This window comes from Sporothrix brasiliensis, assembly GCF_000820605.1.
Source record: "Sporothrix brasiliensis 5110 chromosome Unknown Cont17, whole genome shotgun sequence".
In the NCBI taxonomy this organism is placed as follows: Eukaryota; Fungi; Ascomycota; class Sordariomycetes; order Ophiostomatales; family Ophiostomataceae; genus Sporothrix; species Sporothrix brasiliensis.
This window is the reverse complement of record NW_024467136.1, coordinates 262538-279116: the sequence shown is the minus strand read 5'-3', so window position 1 is coordinate 279116 and position 16579 is coordinate 262538. Positions and strand designations below refer to the sequence as shown.

The 16579-nt window shown below is 58.1% G+C and overlaps 5 protein-coding genes across 5 annotated transcripts; 2 read left to right on the top strand and 3 right to left on the bottom strand.

The window, feature by feature from the left end:
• Window positions 1-20: 20 nt before the first annotated feature.
• On the top strand, window positions 21-3244 carry SPBR_02260 (uncharacterized protein; the record flags this gene model as incomplete). The annotated part of the gene is made up of 4 exons (XM_040760563.1): window positions 21-961; window positions 1289-1727; window positions 1943-2549; window positions 2610-3244. 4 exons carry the CDS (start codon window positions 21-23, stop codon window positions 3242-3244), a joined length of 2622 nt encoding a protein of 873 aa, XP_040620069.1.
• A 933-nt stretch (window positions 3245-4177) lies between these two features.
• On the bottom strand, window positions 4178-5206 carry SPBR_03025 (uncharacterized protein; the record flags this gene model as incomplete). Its single annotated transcript, XM_040761328.1, has 2 exons — window positions 4178-4285; window positions 4364-5206. 2 exons carry the CDS (start codon window positions 5204-5206, stop codon window positions 4178-4180), a joined length of 951 nt encoding a protein of 316 aa, XP_040620068.1.
• A 2302-nt stretch (window positions 5207-7508) lies between these two features.
• SPBR_02623 (uncharacterized protein) lies at window positions 7509-9271 on the top strand (the record flags this gene model as incomplete). The annotated part of the gene is made up of 2 exons (XM_040760926.1): window positions 7509-7538; window positions 7607-9271. The coding sequence occupies 2 exons, from the start codon at window positions 7509-7511 to the stop codon at window positions 9269-9271; spliced, it is 1695 nt and encodes a 564-aa protein (XP_040620067.1).
• A 189-nt stretch (window positions 9272-9460) lies between these two features.
• On the bottom strand, window positions 9461-10269 carry SPBR_09135 (acetyltransferase; the record flags this gene model as incomplete). Its single annotated transcript, XM_040767261.1, has 2 exons — window positions 9461-10159; window positions 10216-10269. The coding sequence occupies 2 exons, from the start codon at window positions 10267-10269 to the stop codon at window positions 9461-9463; spliced, it is 753 nt and encodes a 250-aa protein (XP_040620066.1).
• A 1323-nt stretch (window positions 10270-11592) lies between these two features.
• On the bottom strand, window positions 11593-15975 carry SPBR_02188 (uncharacterized protein; the record flags this gene model as incomplete). Its single annotated transcript, XM_040760491.1, has 1 exon — window positions 11593-15975. One exon carries the CDS (start codon window positions 15973-15975, stop codon window positions 11593-11595), a length of 4383 nt encoding a protein of 1460 aa, XP_040620065.1.
• Between the last annotated feature and the right edge of the window lie 604 nt (window positions 15976-16579).

Here is a 16579-nt window from a genome sequence, read left to right as displayed (position 1 = left end):
TGAATCTTATTGTTGCCGCCATGGCGGTCATCGTCATTGGCCTGGCCGTCGGTCTCCGCAGCCAAATTAGCCCTGGCCTGCTAGGTGTGGCCCTGACCAGCGTAATGGGCATCGGCATGACACTCAGCATGCTCATCCAGATGTGGACGCAGCTAGAGACGAGTCTGGGCGCCATTACCCGCGTCAACGAGTTTGCCAACGATACACCGCGCGAAGACGACGGGCCGGACATGCCGCCGCCGCAGTGGCCGTCACGTGGTGCGATCAGTGTGCAGCATCTGGAGGCCAAGTACGGCGACCGGGTGGTCCTTGAGGACATCAATCTGGAAATCCAACCGGGCGAGAAGGTCGCCATTTGCGGGCGGTCGGGCAGCGGAAAATCAACACTCATCTCCCTGCTGCTGCGGCTGTACTCGCCCTCGCAGGGCCAGATCGAGATCGACGGCATCGAAACGGGACGGCTCAACCTCAACGCGCTGCGCGAGTCACTGGTGGCGCTGCCGCAGGACCCAATGTTCCTGGCAGGCACGGTGCGCTACAACCTAGACCCGCTGGGCAAGGCGACCGACGATGAACTCTTGGCGGTGCTGGACAAGACCAACCTCAAGAAGATCATTGACGACAAGGGCGGGCTGGACGCGGACCTCGACACGGATTGGCTGAGTGCGGGCCAGCGGCAGTTGTTTTGTTTGGCCCGGGCGCTGACGCGCAAGAGCCGGGTGCTGCTGCTGGACGAGGCCACGAGCAGTCTGGACCGGGAGACGGAGGCATTTGTGGACAAGCTGGTCCAAGAAGACTTTGCGGGGTGGACGGCGATTGTGGTGGCGCACCGCCTGCGCACGGTGGCAGATTTCGACAAGGTACTGGTTCTGCAAGAGGGACAGGTGATGGAGTACGACTCGCCCAAGGCTCTACTGGCACGCGACAGCCTGTTCAAGACCCTGTGGGATCTGCAGGAGGCGTGATTGTGGAGAGATGATGTGTGCAGCATGCATTGGCATAGCATGTTTTTTTGGTTATTTTGTTTTTTTTTTTTTTTTTTTTTTTTTTATAATCTTTGTCGGCAGTGTCTGTTTTGTCTCCTTGGAAACTGCTACTGATTACTTGCACTTGAAACCCGGTTTTCAGTTATATCTACACTTTCGATTCTGACAAAACTCTGTTTATTTACTTTCCGTTTACCAGCACACGGCTGGCCGCCATGGCACTCTCCCCCGTCTCTACTTCTTGGCGTCCGCTAGAATTTCTTCGGCGGCCTTGGCCGAGAGCATGATTGTCGGGAGCACAGGGAACGCGCCCGGCACACGCGGGAACGCCGAGGCGTCAACGACGCGCAGGCCCTGGACGCCGCGGACACGGAACTTGGAGTCGAGGACGGCAAGCGGATCGGTGTCGCTGCCAATGGCGCAGGAGCTGCTTGCGTGGTGGGAGTAGGCTTGCGTCTTGAGGAGCGCGCGCTGGGCCTCGTCGGTGCAGTTGCCGGCTCCGGTGCCCGGGCAAGGGTGCTTCTCGTTGAAGGGCAAGACGGGGTCGCCGGCGGCCTGCCAAGCGGTGCGCAGGAGCTTGGCGGCGTCAGCGAGATGCTGGAGGTCTTCGGTGCCGTTGTTGAGGAAGAAGTTGAGGTTGATATCCGGGGGGACCTGCGGGTCGGCGCTTGCGAGCTTGACGGTGCCGGCCTGGCTGTGGGGATTAATGAGGACCATGGCGCATTCGTACCTGGGGGGACAGTGAGTGACGTGCACAGAAGACAGCGATGACGACTTCGACGACGACGAAAACAACAGCAAACGGGTAAACGAGCGCCGCGACGATCGACGACGAAAACTTACTCGTTCGGACCGTAATCGGTCGGGAAGCCGGGCCAGAAACCTTCAAAGGAAAAGGCGCCACACCAGGTGAAGATATTGCGGTTGGGTCCTTCGGCGTTGGGGGTCTTGAACAGGAGAGTGATGAATCCACCGCCGACGGGCTGCTGGCCGAGGGCAAGCAGGCTGCCTTCATAATTGTCGGCGAGGCGCTCGCCGACACCGGGCAAGTCCTTGACGACGGGGATGTTGAGTTTCGACAGCTCGGCGGCCGGGCCGACGCCGCTAAGCTTGAGAATCTGGGGACTGTTGAAGGCGCCGCCAGAAACGATGACCTCACGGCGGGCCCAGACCTTGGAGACGGGGCCCTTTGTGGTGACGTTGGCGTTGGTGTGGCGGGGGTCGGCGCCATAGAGCGACGGGCCGGACATAATCTCGACGCCGCGCGCGACAGGAAGGGCGGCACCAGCTCCCACACCACTACCCACGACACGGCTTGTCGCGTTGCCGGCGCCCGGCTGGTCAAAGAGAACACGCGTCGCCAGCGTGTTCAGCCGCACCGTCAGCGGGTAGTTCTTGGGATCCTTAAGCGTGGCCTTGATGTAGTTGTTGGGGCTCGAGCGCTTGCCGCCCTTGTCCTGGTGCTGGGCCATGTTATAGAAGCTCGACAACGTGTCCTTGTGCGGGTAGTCGCCCAAAATGTCCTTGTCGACGAGGTTGGCCACGTCGCTGGCGTTTTGGCCCGTCAGCGCGGCCATCTGTTTCAGGACGCGCGTCGCCGGTAGCGAGTTGTCGCGCGCCCAGCGGGTCGGCTGCACCGCCGTCGCCAGCCAGCCGGCGAAACCGTGGCCCTCGGTGCCGGCCGGCAGGTACTGGTTCTTTTCGACTTTCACCAGGTACTTGCGCATGTTGGGGGCCTCCCAGCTCGTGTCGCCCGTCATGTTGACGACGATGTTCCAGTCGTCGTCCGCGGGCAGCGAGCACACGCCGCCGTTGTGCATGGCGCAGCCACCGAGGGTGCCGGCCCGCGGGTACTGGATGCCGAGCGGCGTGGCTCCGGCGGGCGGCTCCGTGCCGACATAGAAGGAGCCGTTGGTGGTGCGGTAGGTGTAGTGGGCAAACGCCTTTTCGCGCACGGGGTCGTCCGAGTGCTTGACCCAGAAATCCCAGCGCGAGTCCGGGTCGTTGCCAGCCGTGTTGAAGTTGGCCAGCTCCGAGTAGACGGGGTTGTCGCCCTGGTCGTCGCCGGCCTCGATGAGCAGCGTCGAGTATCCGGCGCGCGCAAGATCGCACGCCAGCGGACCACCACCGGGACCGCTACCAATGACGATATAGTCATACGTGGCATTGTCACTAGCAGCGCGGTCGACGGCGACGCTTCCGTCAAGCATACGGCCCGCAGACGCACCACCAACGATCAAGGCCGTAGCCGCCAGTGAGAAAAGGGCGCCACGCATGATCGTGTGTGGATGGGTGGGAGGTTGTACGTTGTACGGTGGACGGCTAAGTTGTTCGTTCGCCTTTGTTGAAAATGAACGAATAGAAGACTTTATGTTTATTGCACTTCTCGACTCGATCAGCCCCTAACGAGGAAAGTCTACGACAAACATGTGAGACCACAGGGAAAGGTCTCGCTCATATACTACGGGCTGTTGTGACTGAGTCGGCTTTGCTTGGTGGAACAAATGGTGATAGCGGCCCTCTGGTTTCTTTGTCTCGAACGACCTCTGCTTTGCCGATTCAGAGGCGAGTCCTCGACCAATATGCCGTCCGGACTTCTACCAAATAACCAGAGAAACGGCCCAGTGCGGAGAAATTAAACGTGGCGACGAAGGCTTCGGAAGAAACGATGACAATAGGAGAAACGAAAATAGTTCGAGAACGCATCCGAGGCAGTCAGCGTTGGGCGGCCGCATGCAGCCCATGGCCGCGACGATGCCAGCGACGACTGTCTCCTGCAGCCGGTGGCCCGTCGAGTGCCTAAATAGAGACACGTTGAAGGATTCGTCGTTATTTCTCCTTGGTACACGGAGACCCTGCATCTTTGCCCAATCTTGGCTCTACACGAGTCGCCGCAAAAGGTATGTATGTATTTATCTATTTATCCAGGCCGAAAGCAGCCGACGAACGGGTCACTGCCGGTGCGCAGGAGCAGACGTGAGGGGAAATGCGTGGGCAAATAAAATATGCAGCCATTGAATGGAACTATCACAAGAACGCCGAATTTGGTCGAGAGACGCAGAGTGCAATTCAAACGCAAATGGGCAGACCAGAGGGAGTGACAAAGTGCGTTGCATGCAGTAAAGAGTACTCTGCAACGACACAGGGCTACGAGGACACAAAGACACAAATAACCGCCTTCTTCCCACACCTTACAAGCCACCAAAGGGATTGCCTATGCCAATGGTCGCGCCAATGGCCGACTGCACGCCCACGCAAATGTAGTTTCCAGCCATGTCCTCGATGTCGTCGCAATCGAACTAGACAGTCAGCGTTGCGCGGGGAAAATGTAAAAATGATGACAACAAGCAGCCGCAGAGGGAGGACGCGGGACTCACATTCGGGTTCCAGGCGACAATCTGGTTCTGTGTCGTGCCGTATGTCAGTGCAATGCGCCGGCAGTTGTCCGTGGCCCGCACCAGGTACCAGCGCTGGCAGTTGCGGGGGGCGCCGGGGAGCGTAGGGCTGGGCGTGCTGACAGCGGGCGGCTTGCTCGTGGTCGGGACCGGCGGCAGCGTGGCGGTGATGGTGTGTGTGACGGTCACAGTCGGGCCGGCCGTCACGGTGCTGACCAGAATGGACGTGGTGGTGAAAAAGGCCGTCACAGTGGCCGTGGCCGCGCCGGGCTCGACCGCCGGGCAGACGCCGCACTGGCCGTACGCGGGGTTGCAGCCTTCGCCGCAGTAGTCGGCCGTGCTGCCGCAGTAGCCGTTGGCCGAGCAGCACTCGCCATAGACGGACCCGAGACACGTGTACTGGCCGCCACAGATGCCGTCGCTGCCGTCCGGGCTCGGGATAAGTCCAGACGAGCCAGACGAGACAGACGAGCCAGACGGGGCGGCCGGCTGGATGGGTGTCGGCGTGGACGATGACGGGGTCGACGGAGATGAGACGGGCGGCGGCGGCAGGGGCGAGCCCAGGGCCGGGTCTGTGCTGACGCAGTACGCCTGGCCCGCGCTCAACGCGCAGCTGGTCACGGCCGGGTTGAACTGCAGGAACTGCGTCACGGTGATGCTGTTGGCCTGCGACACAGAGACGCACGAGTCGCCGGTCTTGGCCGTGATTTGACGCGTGCAGGCAGCCGCCGAGCTGGACAAGATGTTGTCGGCGAGAGCCGGGGCGACCGTCGAGACGAAGGCCAGATACGCGGCCGACAGGCGCAGGCCGTACGAGGGAGCCATTTGATTGTTATCTGGTGGTGCGGTGTTTTCGGGCGGCCAGATGGGATGTGGGTGGAGGAGATGAAGGTAAAAATCAGAAAGAAGGAAAACGCTGGCGAGAAAGGATTTCTTTTTTTGAGAGCCCGCAAATAGTCTACGACCCCCGTCTTATACTCACGTGGAAAAGAGTCACAGTCGCTGTCCTCGCGAAGGAACACGACAATACGGTTGGTTGTACGCGTCTTGGCTCCCGGGACAGAATGGGGCCTTGTGCCCTCGTGGTCTTGTCTTCTGTGTGTGTTTTTGCGTCCCATTTTCCTTGTTCCCAGTTTGCCTTTCCCGGGGGAAGCCAATATGCCCAAAGAGGGCCACTGCAAATCGGAAAGTGTACACGATCACGTTGGGCCGGCCGCAGGGTGGCAGGGGATGCCAGGAGATATTAGGAGATACTCGTCATCATTCCAGCTAGGCTATCAAGTCCATCTATTCTGGCCATTTTTAGAAATTCCGGGGCCAGCGAGAATAGGACAAAGAACAGCCAAGATGCGGAGGACAGGTCTCGTTCTTTCAAATAAAGTTATTGCCCCAATCTTGGCAGTTCGGCTTTCCTTTAGTCACCTTCTCCCATTTTTAATAAGTTGTGTCTTTTTTTTTTCCTACGCGTTTCTCCGTCGTCTTGAACTGGTTTTTGCCAAGAGGCAAGTCAGAGCGAGGCCAGCGAAAGGGTGATAGAAATTAAGTAATAAAATGATCTAGAAACTAAACGACAGACTACAGATATATAAAATAAGGAAGGCGAAGCCGAACAGACACCGGCCGGACGTAACGTACCTTGAACGCGTACGCATGTGTTGTGCCAAGAAGTGCGAGCACATGGCCCTGGCGAAATGGATGAAAGAATCAGAAAAGAATAGAGCGAAAACCGTGAGCATCTCACGGCGAGACGGCCCCAGGGTAATATCAAGACAGTCTACGAATAATAATTGCCGGCCGTTTATTTTGGAAGACAGCTTTCTCAACGAGAGAGTGAAGACAGAATGTACGACACCGAAAATAAAAAATAAAAAACGAGACTGAATGAACGGAATTAACCGATTATCCAAAGGGCTTTCAAAAGATCATCTATTTAAGCATCCAGAGGGGTCTAGAAACCCGGAATTAGCCAAGAGGGCGGGGTGGGACATATACGAGCGGCCGTGGCAGAGCATGAATGGGGAAAAAAGAATGTCACAAAAAGGAGGAAGGTAAGAAATAGAAGAAGAAGAAGAAAATAATTTTCTGAGAATATGACGATCAATCATGTGCTTGCTACCTAAGCGTGATTTAGAACATATATATGACGGAACGTAGAGATTCTGCACAGCTCTGCGTCGGTCGCACCGGGTCCATGGCGTACGTAGTTTCATTCCTCCGAGCACGTTTCCTCGTTTCCTCGTGGCCGATCTCCGACTCGTTAACCCCAGAATCCACCAGACGTTTTCTCTTCAGGACCTGGTGCAGGCGGTTCGGCCGAAAATTTGCACCTTGGAGTTCGAGGCCGGTCTTTTGATGAGAGAGTAACGTTGGCAGAAAGCTTAAAATTATGTACTGTAACCCTGTAAATTATGTCCAAGTGCTCCAAGTCTCATATAATTTATTTATAATTTTGTGAACATTTATGTGGCTTCCCAGTTGCTTTTTACTTATTTATTTACTTTCAAACAAAAACCAAGTCAAAATAGTACGTCGACAAGACTCCGTTAAAATCATAAAGAAATAAAATAACACAAGAACATAACGACCATGCCAAGTGCTAAAGACAATCGGTTTTACCACAAAGCCATAAAAAAACAAATGTAACAAAACGGTTGTAATTCGACAACACAAACACCAACCAAAAGAGAGCACGATGGCACCGTGTCGTTTCTTCCAGCTTTTAGACGGCGACAGCCAATGTGAAGCAACGTACAAAGTGAAAATTCCCACACGACGGTGAATTACAACACTCACAATTGACCTAAGAAATCAGAATGGGAGAGGACCTTCTGTTTACACTCCTTATGATGACTAATCTTGACACTTGACACCGCCACATAATCAGCCACATCACCACCACCATGGCAGCTCCAGAGGCGCTAAGTGCTCCAGCTGGACCATCGGGAAGGTGCTGAATCGCGTTCCTGCCGCAATTGGCCGATTTTTTCTTGGCCCGAGCAGACGATCTCGCGATCTTGGACGAGCGATCTCCCACGACAATCGGAGCCTCCTAACTGCATTACGAAACCCATCCTCCCCCCTCATTAACGCCCTACGAGACAGCTGCCCGAGCTACCGGCGATCCACAATGGCTTCTTCCAGCAGCAACGAGACCAAGGTGCGTCCCTCGAAAGAGCTCTGCCGACTCATTTTAGCGACATTGTAACTGACGTTCCCTTCCCATAGCTCAGCAAAGATGCTGCCACCCTCCGCCTCGAGGCCCAGACCGATGCCGCCCTGCGCGCCAGGGAGGACGAGAGCGCCCAGAAGCACGCCCTCGCAATATTAGCCGAGCACATGCTGCAGCCGGCGACGCTACACACCTTTGAGATCCACGGCGCCCGCAATACGCGGAAGTCGTTTTTGGACCCCATCTTCCAGTCGCTCGTCGACGACTCGCGCAACGTGGGAACGACGCTCGGCGACGTGTTTGCCGACGTGCAGGAGGCCGTGGGCAAGCTCGAGCGCTTCGGCATCTTCAAGCCCGACCCGACGGTCCATTTTGCCGACGCCCGCCAGCGCGACCCGGCCGCCGCGGCCACCGACTACGACATTGCCGTGCGCGTCTCGGAGCTGCCGCGGTTCCGACTCAACACGGGCACCGACCTCGGCAACACGGAGGGCTCGGCCTACGGCAACCTGCTGTGGCGCAACATCTTTGGCGGCGCCGAGTCGCTGTCGCTCAACGCCAGTGCCGGCACGCGCACGCGGTCTGCCTACAGTGCCGTGCTGTCGGCGCCGCTCGAGGGCAACCCAGACGTGCGGCTGTCGCTCGAGGGCCTGGCGTCGGCGACGCAGAAGCCCTGGGCCAGCCACGAGGAGGTGCTCAAGGGCGGCACCGTGCGGCTGGGCTGGCGCGTGCCCGCGACGGGCGACCTGCACAGCGTGGCGTACGGCTCGTCATGGCGCCAGCTGACGGGCCTCGGCGCCACTGCGTCGCCCACGGTGCGCCGCGACGCCGGCGACAGCCTCAAGAGCAGCCTGAGCCACACGTTCACGCGTGATCGCCGCGACAACCCGCTGCTGCCCCAGAGCGGCTACCTCGTGCGGACGGCCTCGGAGCTGGCCGGATGGGGCCCACTGGGCGGCGATGTCGCCTTCGCCAAGGCCGAGGCCGAGTTCTCGGGTGCCGTTCCCCTCGTTTTCCCCAACGTCAAGGCCGCTTCCTCCACGTCCTCAGCTTCTTCTTCCGCCTCCTCCACACTCGCCTCGACCCTGGCGCCCTCCTCCCCAATAGCAACGACCTCGTCTGGCACGGACTGCGGCATCACCGTCGGCGCCGGTTTCCGCGCCGGTCTGCTGTATCCGCTGCCCTTTGGCTACAATCTCTTTGGCAGCGGTGCCGCTCCCAGCCGCATCAACGACCGGTTCCTGCTCGGTGGCCCCACCGACGTGCGCGGCTTCACCCAGGGCGGCCTGGGCCCGCACGACGGCAGCGATGCTGTGGGCGGCGACGTCTTTGCCGCCGGCGGCGTGAACGTGCTGGTGCCCATCACCAAGGCCGGCCGCGACTCGCCGCTGCGTCTGCAGCTGTTTGCCAACAGCGGCCGTCTGGTGGCCCTGCGGACGAAGAAGCAGCCCAAGTCGCAGGCTGCATCAGCATCGGACGACACCGAGGGCGCAGCGCCACAACAACCAGCCGGCCAGACGTCCAGCCAGGTTGCCCAGAGCGTGTCGGCTGCCCTCCAGGACCTAACGACGGGCCTGCCAAGCACGGCCGTGGGAGTTGGTCTGGTGTACGCGCACCCCGTGGCGCGCTTCGAGCTCAACTTTAGCCTGCCCCTGGTGATGCGCCGCGGCGAGGACAGCCGCAAGGGTCTGCAGGTGGGTGTGGGAATCAACTTCATGTAAAAGGGAGGGCGGTAGACACGCCGTTTTTTTGCCAATAGAGACTGGAACTAGGCGAGCAGAAGGACGCCCCTCGCATCTGTAAGCTGTATATAGAAAACACGCCTTGTATTGTCCTATGTTGCAATTTTGTCAAACACCCGTAGCACGCTCCTTTGTATGACCGACATGGATCCGCGTGCATCCCCGCGACTACCACCCCGTCTCGCTCACATCGCGCACCATCCACACGCAGCCGTCGGCCTCGCCGCCAGGTTGCACACGGAACCCGCACTTTTCGTAGAATGGTACCACCTTGGTGTTCTCGCCGGACACGCCAATCTGCAGGCCCCGCGCCCCCTCCTTGGCAATCGACGCCAGGAACGTCTTGATCATCTCCCGGCCCCAGCCCTGCCCCTGGTGGCTCTCCAGCATGTCAATGTGCATCACCGCCCGGTACTTGGTGCCCGAGATCAGCTCCTTGCGCAGCGGCGTCTGGTTGCTCTCGAGCAGCAGCCAACGCGGGTTGTAGGCTTGCTGCAGCATGTGCGTCTCGTTGACCGCGCTCTTCTGTCCCGATGGATCGCTTGGGTCGGGCACCAGGAACGGCTGCAGGTTGTCCAGGTCCGCGGGCGCCGGCCCGACCTCGCGGCGCGCCAGCTCGACCACCTCCGCGGGGACGCCCTCCACGGGGCCCGTGCCGCCGATCAGGTCCGTAAAGCGCCCGTACCGCGCCGCCATGTCGTGCACGTCGGTGCTGCCAACCACATAGCCGACGACATGGCCTGTGCCGTCGTCGAGCACAAAGCAGTTTTGCGGGTTGAGGAGCGTGAACTGGTGCGTCCAGAGGTACGGCGCAAGACGGATCGCAGTCTTTTCGTTGATAATCGACGGCGGGAGCGTGGCACGGCACTGGGACCCAGTTAGTCATGGCATACCGGAGGTTGCCGCACAAGAGAGCATCTTACGATAAACGCCGTGTCGTTCCAGTCGGCAAACTTGTAAGGGCGGATGAAAGCCATGATTGCGGTGCACCTTGGATGCAGTGCGTTTGCGGCGTCTCCTTTCTTGTGTCGTATGCGTTGGCTCGGTAGTATAATGGTGCGACCGTGGTGCAATGCACTTGTGTCGTTGCGATTAAAAGATGTTGAAAGTGAAGAACGTGAAATTAAAGCGGTGCGGTGGTCGCAACGAACTGCAGCTGGGCAGGTGCGGCCTGCGAGATGATTAGCGCCGCGCCGCCGCTAGACGCACGTCGGCTTGTGTTGTAGCTTATTTTATGAAGGAGCTCGATGTGATGCCCCATGCAGCTTAAATACCCGAAACGTAAGCAATGCAATGCCCATCCCAACAAATCGCCAAAGTTTTGGCGAAACTACGGACAATTGTCAAGCCACCGAGACACTGCCCAGACTACGACGAATGAGGGGGTGAGTGATACGCGACGATACAGAGAATATCAGAGAAAAGCCCGGAGTTTTGCCGGCCCATTTCGGCAGTTCGGGCGCCCTCTTCCGTTTTGCGGGATTCTACTCATATTTTAGGCACAATGAAGACAAGGCATCTCCGGCACACAGCTCACTCATGTGAGAGTCATTGGGTCGAGAGAAGGTTCGTACATTCTCCGTCTGGCAGAACCACGAAGAGCAGATCGTGAAGATTGAAAGTGACAATATATAAAAGGAGCGAAAGAAAGCTAAGTACGTAATCAATAGGAAACACCTTGAAATGCTAGAGGCCCTTTTTCAAAACGTACACAGAAAACCGACAAAATAGACATAAAGTACAGCTTGCTTTGTTCTTTCCGTATTTCTAAACTCCTCCAAAATAGGTTGACGTTTCCAGGGATCCAAGTCCCGGCGAATACGGCATATCCTTTCATCGGTTCTAGACGATAGGAAAAATAACGACAAACTGCTTGAAGAACAAAATGACAAAAAGATACAGCACACCAAATTTCAGAAGAACCATACAAAAATAAAGAAAAAAAATAGGCAGCTAGTCCGTGACGGAGAGTCGGTGACGAAGGCAATAGGGCAATAGGTAGAGATGTGAGAAACAGAGAGACAAGCAGAGAATGTGTATGGTTGCCCATAAGGGAAGAGAAAAGATGCGGAGCGAACATCTGGTGTATTTTGTTCTGGTGGGAAATAAAGTGGTATCACAAGCCCCGTCTACTCATAAAGTTTTTTTCATGACAAAACGAAAGAGAACCGGGGTATACAAAAAGATTAGAAGATGGTGAGGCGCAAAAGAATAAGCAAAGCGAGTCTAGAGAAGGTTGAGAAAACGGCGACGGGCGGCATGGGAGGACAGGGGTTGAAGGAAGCCATGGGCCGGACAGCCTAGATCATCCCACCGGGCAGGTCCATGCGTTGGACTGGCATTCCGCCGCCCATCATCCGCGAATGCATGCCGCTAGCCTCTGAGGCCTGCTTGCGCAGCCCATGCTGATCGTAGCGGGCGTCCTCGTTGTCGCTGACCGAACCGCCGAGCTGGTAGTTGGTCGTCTTGGCCGCTAGGTTCGTGCTGCTGGATGTTGCGCTGCGCGGCAGGGTAGGCATAGACAGTGCAGACATCGTGTCCATGTCATCACCAGGGCTGTCGCTCCGGCTACCGCCCATCAGTCCACCCAGCATGCCACGGGGACCCCGACCGCCAGGCTGTTTGCGGAGAGGGTTGATCGGCGGCAGAGGAGGGACGAAGGCAGGCATGGGGGCGTTGCTAGGCGCACGTGCACGCGAGCCGCTGCGAGACCGAGACCCATTGCTGTTGCCATTGTTGCTGTTGTTGCCGTTGTTCCCGTTGCCCTCCATTTCAGGGGCAGATGTGCTCTGCTGCAGGTTGACTGTCGGGACACGGCTGGTGCTCATGAGAAACGTGGGTTCGGAGATCTCGTTCTTGCGGACCGACTTCTTCATTGCCTCGTTGAGCGAGCTGTTCGTCGTGCCGTATCCCGGGCCGGAGGACGGCGGTGGCGCGTGGTGCTGAGGCATACCAGGGCGCTGCTGCATGCGAGGGCCGTTTGTCGTGGGCGTCGACGGTCCCGAAGCATTCGCGCTGCCAGGAAAGTAAGGCGAGGTTGGCAAACCCGCACTCCCCAGAGGGGAGATGGGAGAAGGCTGACCGGAGGACGCATTGAAGCCCGAGGGTGACCGGCCGCCCATAGCAGTCTGGACGGAAAGGTTGTTCGACGAGGGGCCGTTTCCGGTGCTGCCAGGATACGTCTGGGGCGGCATATGTGGGGATCGGCGGATGTCTGTACCGGGAAGGCCAGGCGAGCGCATGGGCACGCCCTGCCGAGTAGGAGGACCAAGGTTTTTGTTACTGTTGGGACTCGGCTGGTGGTACTGGTAGTCGTCGTAGCCGGGGCCAGTCTGGTTCGCCCGGATTCGGGGTGGCGCGTGGCGCGTGTAGCTGCCACCGTTGCTGGTCTCTGAGCCACTGCGGTCACGCTCCGTCGGACCCGAGGTTCTCGAGGCAGACCGCGACCGGTTGCCGCTACTACTGCCGCGAGACTCCTGGCTAGGATCACGCTGTTGGTAGTACACTGGAGGAGGCTTACGCTCACTGCTCGACGGCGCGCTCGTCGGCCCGGACGACACAGTCGGACGTCGCTCACGTCCCGGCGGCGACTGCTTGTCGGCCAAGGTTGATGTAGGCTCCGGTTCGGGACCACCAGCGTCATCACCCTGGTGCCGGGCCATTATCTCGAGCTCTTTACGCTTCTGAAGTTGGCGTCGGGCGTTTCGGAAAGCCCGCAGGCCAGGGTGCATGTTGTTGTCGTCATTGGCCGCAGCTGCAGCAATATCCGTCTCCTCATCAGCATCATTAGCGTCCGTGTCAGTGCTCGAACGCGGTACCGATGTGGCAGACGACGGAACATTGGATGGCGAAGTAATGGTAGGCGCTTGGTTGGCAGAGGCAGACGCGGAGGTAGGCATGCGGCCAAAGTAGCCGTCTTCCTGGGTCGGGCGGGGCTTCACTTCGCGCTCCTCCTCGAGCGCCCCAAGAGAGAACGCCTCATTCATAGTAGCAGAAGCAGACGAGATCGGCGGTGTCGGAGCCGGCGACGAGTTGTCCTCAAAGGACTGCTTCGACGGGCTAGGAGCAGTGCTCATAGTCGAGGCGCCGAGGCCTAGCATCCGCGTCGACTTGGTCTGCGAGACGTCACGCGAGCGTTCCAGGAGCGCTCCACGGCTGGACTTGGCGCGCAGGATGCCGAGCGGGTTGGACTTGATCGGAGGCGGTTGTGTGGGCAGCTCCGTGGGCGCCAACAGGGGCGAAGTGTTGCGGCTGCTGTCAGACTCGACGTACGTCGTCAGGCGCTCCTGAACACGCTTGCGGGCGTTGGCCAACTGGCTTGCAAAATCGTCGTCCTCGTGATCGGCGTCCAGGTTATTGCTGGATCGGTTAGAGTCGGCAACGCTTGTGATGCGACTCCGGGACGAAACAGACCTCAGCGAAGGTGCTCTGCTGGACGCGGTGTCGGCAAACACATTTTTCGGCGGTTCGGGAATTGGGGGACGCTGCGTCGGGGTTTTTGGCAAAGGCTGCTGAGGGAGTGTGGGCAACTCTGGTTCGGGCTCCGGATCCTTCTTGTCAGCGCCATCGACACCGCTGACTGAGCTGTAGACAGAAGCTGTCCAGTTCTGGTCGTCCCAGGGCTGACTATTCTTCAGATCAAGGGAGCCGCTCGTAATGCTGGTCTGGAGCATCTGAGACGGGTCGTACTCATTATTCTGAGGCGCATAGCTGTACACTGACGACGCGTTACTAGTCGAGCGCAGGTGCTGAAGAACCATGCCACTCAGGCCACCACCAGGGCCTAGAGTCGGAGAGTCGACGGGAGGACCGCCGGCTTCCTCGCCTGTGTCCGCTTCCGTTAACGACTCGGGAATCTGGGGCATGTCAGGGGCACTGGCCGTAAAGTTCTCAGTGGACCGAGAGGGGGACAAGGGAGGCGGCATGGCAGATTGGCGGAATGCAGGGTGGTCTGCGTCCGACGGCCGCTCGAGGACAACTTGTGGGCGCGATGCACTCGACTGTACATCCTTGACAACAGAATAAATCTCATCCTCGTCTTCTTCATCATCGAAAAGGAAGGTCGTCTGTGCTTTGGCGGCATCTTCGTTGCTTGTAACTGAGGGTGCCTTCGATGCAGGATGAGCAGATGGCACAGAGCTCGACGACGGCGCAACATCCAGGCTGGGACGGGTTCGCTCCGTAGGTGTTTCGCGGCCTTGCTGCAGCTGAAGCTGACGCTCGGCAAAGCGAGACTCGTCGTATGGCAAAGCTGGCTTCTGGAACATGCCCAGGGCGGTGGCCTTGCCGACGTCGTTGGGCTGGATCTTCAACACGTTGTGCTCACCACCAGAGTCGCTCACAGGCGGACTCAGCGGGGGGCTACCAGGAAGGGTGTTCTTCGACTCCGGTGCACCAACAAGCACATTCAGGCCAGCTGACTCGTTGACGGGAGGAACTACCGAGCCGACAGACGAACCCGACATGGGCGGGCTCAGTGACCGCAGGTTAGGCGCGCTGGCTTTGGACAGAACTTGCCGGCGCTCAAGGCGCTCAAGGGTCGACATGACAGTACCTGTCGCTGGTACCACGCGGTCGGGGAAGACGAAGCTTGACGTCGGAGATGGCGTTGCGGACAGGTCGGGCGTCTTTGTCCGAAGCAGGCGCTTACCAGTAAGAGTGTCAATGCGGGATAGAGCCGAGGACTGCTGCTCGTGCAGGTCTTGGTTCAAGCCTTGCTCGTACAACCGCCGGATCCGAGATGTGGGCATGCGCTCCACGCCCGTGCTCGAGGAAGATGTGTTGGTTGTGGACTGTACGGACGACTGTAGTTGTGGTGACTGCCACTCCTTGGCAGATGACAGGCCCGGTTGTGACGTGACAGAAGTGGCTGCTGTGGAGTTGCGTGCGGCTGATGAAGTAGTGGATGATGTTTCACGCCGCAAACTGTACTCTATTGGAGACGGCGACTCAGAGTGCTGGTAGGAAGAGGTGGATGCGTCGTAAGCATCAGCGGAGAGGAGAGAGTTGCCGACTTCCGTGGATGAGCCAGTGCTGTACGGTGCGTCGTCTTCATAGTCCAGGAACTTTTCCTTCTTCTCCTGGCGCAGTTTTTGAAACGCGGACAGAGCCACATCGCTCTCATATAGTGCCCGTCCTCCCATGCCGCCATCGGCAACATTTTTGGAGGACGCTCCGCCGGCCGGGATGCGGTATATCTTTTGGCGGCCACCAAACAGGTTGTTGCCATCTGTTGGCCGCGTCCGGTTCATGATGCTGTCGTTCTGGAGCGAGTCATTGTCGGACGCAAACGAATTTGTGCGCATAAATGGTGGTGGTGCGCGGATCGACTCGACCTCTGCAATGTCGTCCAGGCCGTGGAAGCCACCACTAAAGTCCATGAGTCTTGACTGGCGCTTTGGAAACAAGACGCTGTCGTCGAGTGCCTTGCCAATTTTTGTGCTGGGGTCGTCCTGCTCCCGAAGCATGGAGAATCGTGCAGACAAGCCAGTCATGAGCAAACTCGTCCGGAAGTCGTCGCTTGGGGGTAAAACGGTACTGATATCGATCTGCTTCTTCTCTTCCTCGGGCGCCTTCTTATTTCTCCGAAAACCCATGAAAGAGTGCGCCTCGTCGGAGGAGGCACGACCTGCCGAGGCGGCCTGGTCCTCCTTGACCTTCTTCTTTGTCCGAAACCGGTTCATCGTAGGTTGTTTTGGTGTAAGTGAGCGGAAACGCCGCAGAATCTGAGAAATTTCACCTGGCTACTACTGAAAGGCTTGTGTAAGTCATATATTCAATGTAAAGTGACACTATCCCATCCATCGGCGGAAAATTCTGGCGATTCTGGGCCAGCCGTTGTAGATCAGATAAGAGAAAACAAAATACAGAAATACTGGTGGGAAACGAAAAGGGAGGCAACAAGGTCGGTGGTAGTCAAATAATGCAAAGAGATGCCCCAGATATTCGCTTCACCGTCACGATTGTGACAGGCTGGCATAGGGTAGGACAAGATCCAAGTATGGTTAAAATGCACAGGGGGAGCGTCGCGTGCACGGCAAAGGAAGTTTTCTGGCCTGGCCTTGAGACCAAGTAGAACCGATTATACTTTTGATTGCCATTGTTTCAAAGGGAAGAGCGGTACAACCAACCTTGGTTGGCCTAGTGGACAGGAGGTGAGGGATAGCAGTGTGTCGGCATTGATGATGTGCACAGAAAAGGTGTATTCGCCCGGGTAGGTGGTGGCTGCCAAACGTAACCCAGTTCGCCATGTTCAAGAGACTTCCCTTGTGATAGTCCGGGTAAGAA